General features: G+C 32.2%; 1 protein-coding gene across 5 annotated transcripts in view; it reads right to left on the bottom strand.

Moving 5' to 3' along the window:
- LOC139520810 (echinoderm microtubule-associated protein-like 2) overlaps positions 1-9,528 on the bottom strand; it is a 42,153-nt gene extending 32,625 nt beyond the window's left edge. For 2 of the 5 annotated variants that reach the window (XM_071313774.1, XM_071313776.1), the window contains exon 1: positions 9,311-9,403. Coding sequence is in view for 2 of the 5 variants with exons in the window: in XM_071313773.1 (XP_071169874.1) it covers positions 2,993-3,022 (30 nt within the window). In the remaining 3 variants the exon portion in view is untranslated. Of the gene's footprint in view, positions 1-2,992; positions 3,080-9,310 lie in introns of those variants that run through there. The other 3 variants (XM_071313773.1, XM_071313772.1, XM_071313775.1) reach the window with 2 other exon arrangements.
- Positions 9,529-13,160: the final 3,632 nt, after the last annotated feature.

Raw genomic sequence — 13,160 nt, 5'->3', positions numbered from 1 at the left:
AATGCATTTGCACAGTTTTACGTTTAGTACATTTAGCGTCGACCACCAAAAAACCATAAAGGAAGATCTAAGTAAATAAAATGCTTTAAATGGCAGCAACTTAAAATATACAGAGATATACTTTCTGATTTCCCATGTCGGGTATAAAAAGGACAAATACATAAATATATAAAGACCAAATAACGTATTAAAGTACATGTACACGAATCGGAGACCTGCAAATGAGTGTACGGTTCTTTTCAAGATATTATTAGTTACATAGTGTGCTAGTAATCTAATACGGTATATATGGGGTCAGTAAATTCCATATGGGGTGAGAGCGAAGCTCGAATCCCCATATGGAATTTACTGACCCCATACATACCGTATTACGTCACTAGCACACTATGTAACGAATTTATCTTACCGACTATCTTAAAGTGTAAAATTTAGACCAGTGACCTATCAAAATAAGCAAGTCTTCAATACAGTTAGCATTAACATGATTAAGGAACTTACTACTCCATTGATCCTACAAAAACAGATGCCAACAATGCCAACTTGTTAGATTTTTAGTGTTTTATAAATTTATTTTAATCTTAATCATCAATTTCTTCGTCTGTTGAAACCTTTACGATTTTTTAAGTACTATTTTGTTTTTCTAAAGGGACGTAACACCACTACTAACCGTGTATGAAATTAGCCCCGCCTCCCTACTACCTTATATGGAATATAAAGGGACGTAACTCCACTACTAACCGTGTATGAAATAAGCCCCGCCTCCCTACTAACCTAATATCAAATATACACGGTTTCCACGAGGACGCTTTTAACCAATCATTTTCCTAGAAATGTATAGGAGGTAAGATAAAAACAAACACATCTCATTTTTCTTTTTCTAGTCGTCATATCTTATTTTTTTGTGTTTGTATTTGAATGTTTTAAATTAGATACGATTTTTGTTTGTAACCTGTCTCTGTCATCATTTATCACAAGTAGGTTTTACAAGCAACTTAAATCATGTCGTCTTTATGTGTTAAACTTGTCAGATATAAGTAAATGTGCTGGGCGATTAAACATTTTTACGAGAGAGTTATCCGTCTTTTATCAGAATAATCACAACTTTATTGGGATTATGTTAGTTCGGCCACCTCTCTAAAAACTAAATCATTATTCCTGGTCTATATGGCTCATTAACAGACAATACCGTCATGTACTTTTCTTAAATTTTACATTACAGTACTGTACACATCTACTTTTGCATAGGTCTTATGTCTGTCCTAAAAATGTGAAGTACTGGAAATTTACTTTGAATTTTTTGTACTATTTATGCACCTTAAAGTTATTGAAATGTTTAGGTACCTGTATTTTACAGTACTTGATTTGTACCTTAAGTTTTGGTACAGAAATAATACCAGCAATAGTCCAAATTATAACTTTGAAAGATTTGAAAAATACAAAATGCACAAATGCAGAAAATGTAACGGTGTAACCAAAAACCTGTATTACTTAAAATAAAATTTCGGGTAAAAAGCAAGTACTGTAAAAACAGGTACCTAAATATTACAATAATTTTAAAGTAACAACATATTACTGAATATAAAAAGGAGATTTCCAGTTCTACATATTTTTGGTACAGAAATAATACCTATGCAAAAGTATCTGTGTATAGTGTATGCAAGTACAAAATGAACTGTCATTTCCAGAATTCAGAAGACACAAATTATAACGCGTTTTCATTTGTCGTTAAAATTGTCGATGTCTCATAAGATATAAAAATAGACATAATCTATAGCATGTAAACAGACATTTCTTGCATTTATTTTCGCCTTTCTATACTATCTGGTTAAACAAAAGTCAATGTACTTAAAAAGAAATGATAAAAAAAAGACTTTTTTTCAATTTTACTATTTATGTGTGTCGTGTTGATGATACAATTTCAATTTTAAACTATGGCTATTCCAACAGATACGACCATCATCTCTCCTATTGTTATAACCCTGTATATGCACGTAGTCTATCCCCTTTCTAGTTCAAACATTCCTGTTTATTTCAATTTTAAACTATGGCTATTCCAACAGATACGACCATCATCTCTCCTATTGTTATAACCCTGTATATGCACGTAGTCTATCCCCTTTCTAGTTCAAACATTCCTGTTTATTTCAATTTTAGTGTAGTAATGTCTGTTTCAAACTTAAATTGAGCTGGAACTGACATTACAATAGTGGATTGGTATTTCGCCACAGTGAATTGCAATAAATTAGCAAACCAGAATTTAAACGAAAAAACAATATTTTTTTTCACTAAACCTGTGGATTTTATATTTTATAGAATTGCAGATTTTATGGCGACACTAGAAAAAAAATGGTGATGTGAACATTTTCATAGGCACTACATGTGAATACTTTGTTGGTAATATATCAATATAAATGGTAGATTTTAGATATAAATTCTTATAATCAAAAAGTAACTGTGAATGTCAAAGGATGATAAATTATATAATTTTGGAAAATAAAAAATAAAAAAAAAACGTTTGTTTTGAGTGATAAAATTGGTAGCTGAGATTGAATTGGTAGAATTGAATACATACCGGTAAACTAAAATGAGATATGGAGTTATTACTAAGACAACAACTAAATGACGAAAAATCGAAAAAAAAGAAGGAACGAACACAATACGTGAAAAATCCTACAAACACTCCAATAAAAGTTCTGAGTTTACCATATGGTTTTAATGATGATTTATTAATTCAATGAGGACGCGTTTCTTTTTTTTTGAATTTCCAAGAAGTTTTCCTTGCGAAAAAGGTCCAAATACTGTCTGTCACGTAATGTCGTCCAAGCTTCGACTTTGGTCAATCCGATGAAATGTATTTCAAAATTAAATTTTTTAAATGATGGACATTCCTTTGTTTTCAATTAAAACATCGTTAACTGATTACAAACATTACCAGAAATCAAATCCGACAAGATTGAGTTCAAAATTTTAAATCTGACAATTTCTAACTTACCATTTCATATAATTCGAAGGTATTGTCCATGTTTAACTTTCGCTGGCTGTCTGAATCATATTTAAGTTTTTTGTTTGTTATATGATACTTAGAAAGTTCTATATTGACTGGAAATTTATTAGTTTTCAATATCTGTGTTAGTTAAATGCAGCAAATAATACTTAACGATTTGTATTGCTCTTTTGATGTCATATTAAACGGATTTTAATATTTGACCCACGTGAGAGTTTTTAATAAATATTTCCTGCTATCGATACAACTTGATGACAGGTTAAATTAGGTCAGGTATGTGAAAATAATCCATGGAACATAGAGACCTTATAATGTACAGTGGCAGTAACTTCGTCATAAATTAACCAACTGAAGCCTAAAATAGCGAGACCAATTGCGATCGATCTTTTTGTTCTTTTCAGAGATGGTCATTAAAAGATATATTAAATTAGGATGTGAAATAATGCCGCGAAATGTGAACAAATGAACAATTGCAATCGGCTCAACTAAAATAAATCACGCATGTGTGTAATCTGTGTTTTGCTTCAGCAGATAAAACGATTGAACGCAATGGATTTAAATCGATAATCATTAGAAACAGAGAATTGTTTTTAATGTCATACACAATCGGTTTATCTAAAAAAAATAATGAACGTCATCAGATGAAAAACGAAAAAAAGTAGTGTAATTGATATCAATTTATCTTGTGTATTTGGTATTAAGTGATTATTTGTATTTAGTGATGGTGGAAGATATCATTCGTTTTGGAGTATCTTTTAATCTATCTTAATACATGATATGTTGCATAGTGAACACTAAGCCAAATGTAAAGCTTAATTTGTGAACACAAGTTTCATTAACAGGTTTTAAAATTCTAGTCAATTGTTGAAATGAATTGACTTGATAACAAAATATCAAAGGGGTATTAAATTTTTTAGAGTAGACAGATTTTGTCATGTTGATCATTATTGCAGTTTACACTTTCAACCTATCCTTACAGTTTTTACAAAAACAAACAATAACAGGTAAAAATTGAGAAAACAACAAGAAGGTGTCCCAAGTACACTATCATTTTCTATGTTCAGTGGACCTTGAAAATGGAGTAAAATCTCTAATTTGCCATTAAATAGGAAAGATCATATAAAAGGGAACATGTTTACTTAGTTTCAAGTTGATTGGACTTCAACTTCATCAAAAACTACCTCAACCAAAAACTTTAACCTGAAACGGGACAGAAGAACGAACGAATTAACGGACGGACGGACGAACAGACGAACTGAGGCACAGACCAGAAAACAAAATGCCCATAAATGGGGCATAAAAATAATTTAGGGGAAAAAGACAATTATTCCAAATCAAACAGAGCCATGCTGATCATTTTTTCAATTTACACTTTTAATGTAGTTTATGAAACAATGCCAAGGAATGACAAAAAATGTTGAAATTCAACAATGTAAGGACAACCGATGGTCCGTTTTTTAAACGTTCTTGGTTGATAGAACTTTTTGTGGCGACTTTAATTTTGTCAGATTTCTCTAAACTTGCTATAAAAACTGTAGTTTGATACTATCTTTACATTTTTAGACAAGATGACCATGATTGTTGATCAGTCTAGATGAAAATAACAAAATGTAGCATCATTTAGAGGAAGCATACACACTAATTTTAAATCAATCAAGTTGTTTCAAAAAAGAATATTTAAGAGAAAAGTATACGAACGACAGACGTAAAGTGATGGCAAAAGCTAAGATTGCCTTCAAATTTCATTCGAATCATCGTGCTAAATACAATCTAAGCACTGCAGAATATGAGATTGTGACAAGTCTATAATCGTCTGGATTTAGATTTTTAAAAAAATAATTAAATGAGGGTTTCTTGAATCCGCCATTAAAAACCTAGTTATCAAAGATAAACCTAGTTATATAGCAAAGGTGAGCCACCAAAAAAGCTTCAATCTTGGAAAAGACATATCAACACACCGACGAGGTTAAGAAGTACTAGCTACGATATATGTATATATGTATATATATACAACTCGTCTAAACATCAACCCAACAATGTTAGATCTGTAAATTTGCTTTCGCAAATTTTTTGTTCTTCCCTAGCATGGGATTGTATATATAGATAGTATGAAATTCAAAACAGTGTAGCTGTGGCCATTGATTGACACATTAAAATCATTCATTGACTGGGACAATTTAGGTGAACGTTTGTATGTAACGACCAATGCTCACTATGTACTTTTTAAAGAAACTTAAACTATGGGGTCACCAAAGGTTCTCAAAACCTAAATAAAGTAATTCGAAAAATTAATCAGAAATAACACGATATTTTGATTTATATCAATTATATAAATCAAAACACAAAGTTTATTCCTGATTAATTTTTCGAATTATTTTATAATTAAAGGCGTTAAGAAACCTTTGGTGACCCCACAGTTTAAATGTCTATCGTAGGTACGTCATGAACAGTGGTTGTTACAGACAAACGTTCACGTAAATTGTCCCAGTCAATGGATGATTTTGATGGGTCAATCAATGGCCACAGCTACACTGTTTTGAATTTCATACTATATAGATACATATAGAACCTCTGTTCAATCATTAATGAAATTAATGAATTTAATGAATTTAATTATGGTTAAAATCGTATCTTATAAACAGAACTCAACGTGTTGCTATAGGATCAGTACAATCTGACGATATCAAACTCGACTTTGGTGTACCGCAGGGCTCGGTCTTAGGGCCGAAACTATATTGTATTTTTGCAAAACCAGTAGGCGAAATTTGTAGACGCCACGGAATGTCATACCATTCGTACGCAGACGATACTCAGGTGTATCAAATTATAAAACCGAAAGGAGACTGGAGCGATCTGTCCAAACGCCTAGAAAAATGTTTGTCTGATATTGGTGATTGGATGAGTGCCAATATGCTTAAACTTAATGAAGACAAGACTGAATTAATTATCTTTGCACCAAAACATCAATTGAAGCATCTTTCAGATTTTCGTCTGACATTTGATGGAACAGTGTTGAGCGACGTTTCTTGTGTGAAAAATCTGGGAATGTACTTTGATAAAACCATCAGTATGGAACATCAAGCCAGTGCGATCACTAAGGCCTGTTTTTACCAAATTCGGAATATTGGTAGAATTCGATCTCTTATTTCTGTTGAAGCCTGTAAAACACTAGTATGCTCCCTAGTAACATCAAGGCTGGACTATGGCAATGCATTGTTGTACGGTACTAACACCAACATTATCAGTAAATTGCAGCGGGTACAAAACACAGCAGCACGTTTGATAACACGAAAAAGGAAATTTGACTCAATTACACCTGTTTTAATTTCGTTACACTGGCTACCCATACATTACCGTTGCCAATACAAACTTATTTTATATGTGTACAAAGCACAGCATGGCAAGGCTCCGAGTTACCTTCAAAATTTAATTACGCCATACAAGCCAAGTAGATCCCTCAGGTCGGAAAATAGTATGCTCCTTCATCCTCCAAATGACGTTCGAACGAAAAGCTACGGTGAGAGGCGTTTTGACAAGGCTGCGCCTACACTCTGGAACAATTTGCCACCGTCTTTACGGAGTGTAAATTCCTTAGATGTTTTTAAAAAGCAACTCAAGACTCATTTATTTCGGACTGCTTTTAAGGATTTCTTGTAGTTTTTATATACTTTTAATTGACTGCATTAGTTTTAGACAGTTTTATATATTTTAGAGTACATGCATTTTTATTTCTTTTGTAAGTATCTTATAAATTTTTTATTTGCTTGTTTAATTCTTTTAAGATAGTGCTTTGTAATCTATGATTTATGTATTTTTGTATTTTATATATTTTTTAATGTGAAGCGCTTAGAGTAATTTTTGTCATTATATAATGCGCTCTATAAATATTGTATTTATTTATTATTTATTATAAAGCGAAATAGTAAAACAATAATTCGCTTTAAGCACCTAGTTTGGTTCATTTTTTCATGATAAGCTTTAAACATCGTTGAAGAATTATTCACATGCAAGTGAATAATTCAACCTCATTGAGTCCATATATTCATGTGACCTTAAATTTAACCCCTTAGATATGGGTTACGCATGAATTATGCGTGTTCAGTTATTGAAAGGCAAATAATGTCATCCTTGAGAGTAAAACAAGGGGAAACCATTTCATTGACTGATTCGATTATCAAATAAAGGCAACAGTAGTATACCGCTGTTCGAAATTGATAAATCGATTGAAAAAAACCCAATTCCGGTTAACAAACTAAATCTGAACACATCAAATATAAGAGGAAAACAACGAAACAACAGAAACACTAAAGAGCAACAAAAACCCAAACGACAATGCAACAAAAAGAGAAACGAACTTTAAGATAACATTGCCATTTTCCTGACATGGTACATGCTTATACAGGTAAACACAATGATTAACATATTTTTTAAGCCTACAATATGAAATCAAACAGACCTAGAAAAATCCAATTGCAAGAATTTGCTATCTATTTATATCTATATGTATGTTTATATCGGGTTATATGACAATCAACAGTCTTCGGATGTCACCTCGATGGGTAATTGGATAGCGTCTAGGACTATATATACACTAAAAAGTTCCCCCGGCTTTCTGGTACTCTAAATGTATATTTAAGAGCGCATTAATCCTCAATTTGTAAATCAAACTCATATTTGTAAGAGCCTGTTATAAAGTGGTTGTAAACTTTTCGTTGCTTCTCATGTTTGTTTTCGTTCATTGTTTTGCATGGTTCTTGTCTTGTGCCGTTACACAAATATCCTGAGTAAGATGAGGGTTCGACTCAAACAAAATAGTTTGACTCCGCCACATTCTGCAAGTGCCCATGGCAGGGACCTGTAATTAAGTAGTTTTCTTTTTTTTGCTGTGTAACATTTGTTTTTCATTTATTATTTTGTACATTAAGTAGAATTGTTTTACATTTGTCATTTCCGGTCCTTTAATGGCTGACCATGCAGTATTGGCTTTTTTCATTGTTGAAAGCTATACATGACCTATATTTTTTATATTCTATGTCATTTGGTCTATGATTTAGAGTTGTCTCATTGGCAGTCCTATCACATCTTCTTTTACATCATAGAGAATTTAATTTTGGGCTACTCTAACCTAGGTAGTGAATTGGTAGTCTGACACTTTTATTCTAATCCAGAAAACCTTATAATATTGAAAAGTAAAGATAATAAACTTCACATTCCAATCGAGGTTCAAGACACAGATCATACTGATTTATTTAATTTGTTAGCTCAAGAGCAATTTCGTAAGTTGTTGTTCTGTATGTTAAAATCTTTACCAACAATATCACACACCATGGTAAGTGTTCCAATTGGTCAATTGTCTTAATATTGAGTGATCGTAACGAAGAAATACATATATATTATTAAATTAGCATATATGAATTTGAAAGACTGCTGTAAAAACTAATAAATTTGACAGTTTTCAAGTTGTTAAAGGAGTAGGTTCAGTAAGACCCCTTTTTGGCCCCAAAATTTAGCAGGTTTAGAAAATTGTGAAAATGTAATCTTTAAGCTATATTTTGGAAAGTAAAATGCTTCTGCTACATAAACATGAGCTGTTTTTGACAATACAACGCACAAATATCGCGTTCTAGCATCATTAAGTCATGCTAAATTACTGAAATCTTCAAAATTTTAGCATTTTGGTTAATTTTTAGACGGTTTCCGTCTAAAATGAAAGTGGCCGCATTCGTGTTCATTCATAATATTGAAATGTAAGTTGTATTTGATGATAATACAAAACATATATAAAGGTTGAGGATAAACACGGATGCGGCCACTTTTATTTTTGACAAAAACCATCTGAAAAGTGACGTTTTTTGGCATATTTGATAGATTTTTCATATTTAAGCTTGAATCAGGGCGTTTATAATGACTAAATCAGTTAAAATCTTTCACATATATTAATCAATTGAAATAGACACTTAAGTGTTTAAAAAGTGTCCAAAAACTTTCGTTAGATTAACCTAAAATTTGAGGCCAAAATCGGCCCTTACCGGACCTACTCCTTTAGAAATGGAACAATTTAATGAAAACAAAATCTTCCTTGAAGCATATTTAGTATGTTAAAACTTTGCAGCTATAAAAATAATTGCTCTCTTGGTGAAAAATTTAGTGCTTAGAAACAAACTCCTTTTTTTGTTTTGTTGTCTCGTATTCAAGGATTTGGTTGATTAAAAAAGGGGCTTAGTACTGTTCCTATGTTTAATCAAGAACAAAAACAGAAAAGAAATTAGGGTCTTAAAATAAAGAAGTATGTAACGAAGTTCTTACCTGGATCGTAGTCTATGAACTGAATACAAATATTTTAAAATCAATTGGAAAATTGCTATATTATGAAACAGATCTATAATTAATACCGTTAACTTGCTTTTCAGGAAATGATGCTTCTATCTATTTTTTATCTGTTTTCAGCTGTAACATAGCATCGATGTAATTTTCTATTGACAAATACACCTGAGTGGGTTTCTCGTTATTATGTTACTTTATCATTCATCCAATTATTGACTAGTACAAGAATTCTGTTGATGTCTTGGACACTGATGACGTTTGTATAGTGTTCTGAAAGTTAAACATACGTTTTTCAATACTGTCTGACAAGTATTTAAGTGCGTTGCAAAGTAAACAATGAAATATTCATCATCGCCTCGATACTTATTGAAATGTTTGTTTATACACTAGTATGTAAATTATTCTCGTCTGGTCTGTATTTTTAGAAATGTATTATTTATCTGGATATTAATGCATTCCATTCATCAAGTACGATCCAGTTATTAAAATTTCATAAAACAAGATCTAGTATAAAGCATTTACTATATCCTGTCATAAAAATGTAACAATCAAAGTATGGTCTTCAACACGGAGACTTGGCTTACATACAACAGTAGGCTATACAGGGCCATACAATGACTAAAGCAAAACAATTCAAACAGAATAACTAATTATCTAGTCTTTATAAACAAGAGACTCTAAAGAGCCTGTGTCGCTCACCTTGGTCTATGTGCATATTAAATAAGGACACAGATGGATTCATGAAAAAATTGTGTTTTGGTGTTGGTGATGTGTTTGTAGATCATACTTTATTGAACAGTCTTGCTGCTTACAATTTTCTGTATCTATAATGAAATCGACCCAGAAGTGACAGTGGTAAAAATTTACAAAAATTTACAAAAATTGACTATAAAGGACAATAACTCATTAAGGGTTTCAATTGACCACTTTGGTTAAGTTGACTTATTTGTAGCTCTTACTTTGCTGTATATTATTGCAATTTATAGTTTATCTCTATCTATAATAATATTCAATATAATAACCAAAAGCTGCTAATTACTAATTCAGGGGCAGCAGCCCAACAGAAGTTGCCCGATTGGTTTGAAAATTTCAGGACAGATGTATCTGGACAATTTTATTCCCAACAGATTTTCTCTGCTTTGGTTTCAGAGATATGAGCCAAAAACTGCATTTTACCCTATGTACTATTTTTAGCCATGTCGGCCATCTTGGTTCACGAGCCGGGTCATCGGATACATTTTTAAAACTACATACCATAATGATGATTGTGGGCAAGATTGGTTAGATTTGTCTAATTAGCTTCAAAGAAGAAGATTTTTGTAAAAGGTTACAAAAATTTTCAAAAATTGTTAAAATTTGACTATAAAGGGCAATAACTCCTAAAGGGGTCTACTGACTATTTTAGTCATGTTGACTTATTTGTAGATCTTACTTTGCTGAACATTATTGCTGCGTACAGTTTATCTCTATCTATAATAATATTCAAGATAATAACCAAAAACAGCAATATTTCCTTAAAATTACCAATTTTGAGGCAGCAACCCAACCACCGATTCTCCGATTCATCTGAAAATTTCAGGGTAGATAGATCTTGGCCTGATAAACAATTTTACCCCATGTCAGATTTGCTCTTAATGCTGTAGTGTCAGATTTATAAGCCAAAATATACATTTTACCCATATGTTCTATTTTTAGCCATGGCGGCCATCTTGATTAGCTGGCTGGGTCAGCGGACACATTTTTTGAACTATATACCTCAATGATGATTGTGGCCAAGTTTTGTTAAATTTGGCCCAGTAGTTTCAGAGGAGAAAATTTTTGTAAAAGTTAACAGACGACGACGACAACGACGACGGACGACGGACGCCAAGTGATGAGAATAGCTCACTTGGCCCTTTGGGCCAGGTGAGCTAAAAACGGGAAGCACTTATGAACCACAAAAACAAATGACAACAACAGGCTTCATACGTTTAATTTTTGAAAGCACCTGTTATTCACTGTATCTCTTTGTAAAACGACCAGTGGCATACTTAACTTGCATACCAGGACGAAATAAATATTGAAATGAATACGTAGATATGCTTATGATTATGCTCTTTGCTTTGTACTAGAAAACTTCTCGACGCCAAGTTTCAAGTCTTTGTTTTGACTCGGCAGGTGATCGAACACGTGCCTGATTTTTCAAGTCTAGATTTGAAGTTTAAGGTAGCGGGTGTTATAATTGTGGTATAACAACAGACTGCTCTTTTGGTGTTAGTTTTAACAAACATGCACGTATTGACTGGTTATGAGGGAGATTGCAAATTTTTACTCTCAGAGGTAACTATTATACGAGGATAAATTTCAACAATTTGCTATCATATTTGCTTTATTTTTACAGTTTCTCATATGCACGTAATTTATCTAATAAGATATCCAGAAAACATATTGTAGTTGCTTTGAGATTCGCTGTAGATGTATTTTTGCGGTCCATCTTGCTTGATGTATACTGTGTCACCTTTCTTTAGCTCTAATACCATATTTAGAGTTGCCATGTTAGTATCAGAATAACCAGTGAAAACAGCTACTATCCGACTGCTATTTTTACATAGAAAAACACGAAGAGTTTTATCGTACTGTGACATGACAGAGCACGAAAAATGATAGACCCCTTGTTTCGGAGCAGTGTATATGCCAGTCCTTGGATTGTAATCATTGTCTATGTTCGTCCAAACTTTGTTAAACTTGATTATTTCGCCAGATCCTAAAGTTTTTGATGCAGTTAAAGATGCTGCAAAGGCTGAAAAGTTTTCGTCTGGTTGATTCATACATGTACAGCAATTACAGAAAAGATTTTTAAAATCAAACAATTGTTATTTTTGAAAAAATTGAGTTGAAATAGAAGTAGTAATTTCAAGCTCAAGTTTAAAAGGCTGTAATAAAAATTGTAAATAAGGTAATCAAAGCGGATTACCATAAAAAGGGTTAGTATGTCACATTACTTCGGTATTTCAGTATCACATTACATAAAGCTTTAAATTGATGTGAACAAACGGAACAAAAGGTACAATTATACAGGGACACAACACAAAATAAAATGGTATTCATCTTCAGTTCAAAAATTAACAGGACGGTGTTCACAGAATATGTGAAATTTTATATCATTCAATGTCTATAATAATAGTAGAGAACGTATCATACTGAACTCGGTTCTGTGATGTAAACATAATTTTACCGTGGTGATTCTATGAAATTATAATTAGAAAAAATAATGTTAACGAATGTTGGGTACTTCTCCAATGTGTAAACACGACTTACTTAATACAGATCATATATTAATTACCTTCTTCGGTTCCTCTTTGTATCTTCAACGTCATACTACGAAGGTGGATAAAGATATACCTTTTGTACAGAAAAACTGCAATAATGAAAGATTTGAGCAAAAAACATACTGAGAAAAGAGCAATGTCCAAAATACAGTTATCAATTAATGATAGTTTTAAAGAAAAAAAATAATAAGCAAATGATTAAAAAAATGAGTGGAGAATACAGAATGAAAGACCTGGCTTATTAAGTGGCGGATTGGGAAATTTTCATACGGGAAGTCCACTGACTGCCTAAGAGGGAGCCCAGTCCAGTCATGCATCAGTGATTTCCTAATTTCTTCCCACAAAAGGAGGTGTCGTGGGCTTCCGAGTCCTCCTATAAGTCTACTTTTACAGAAAAAAAACAAAATTAAAAAAAACACGAGATTAATATTAGAGCAGTGCTTCACAATATAGATCATATAAATACACCAGTTTTTGTTTTTTGTGCGAGTTTTTAAAGGTGGAAGTACCTTAAACTTGAAAAG

This window comes from Mytilus edulis, chromosome 4 (assembly GCF_963676685.1).
Source record: "Mytilus edulis chromosome 4, xbMytEdul2.2, whole genome shotgun sequence".
Lineage (NCBI taxonomy): Eukaryota > Metazoa > Mollusca > Bivalvia > Mytilida > Mytilidae > Mytilus > Mytilus edulis.
The sequence above is the reverse complement of the archived record's forward strand: the minus strand, read 5'-3'. Positions and strand labels throughout refer to the sequence as shown.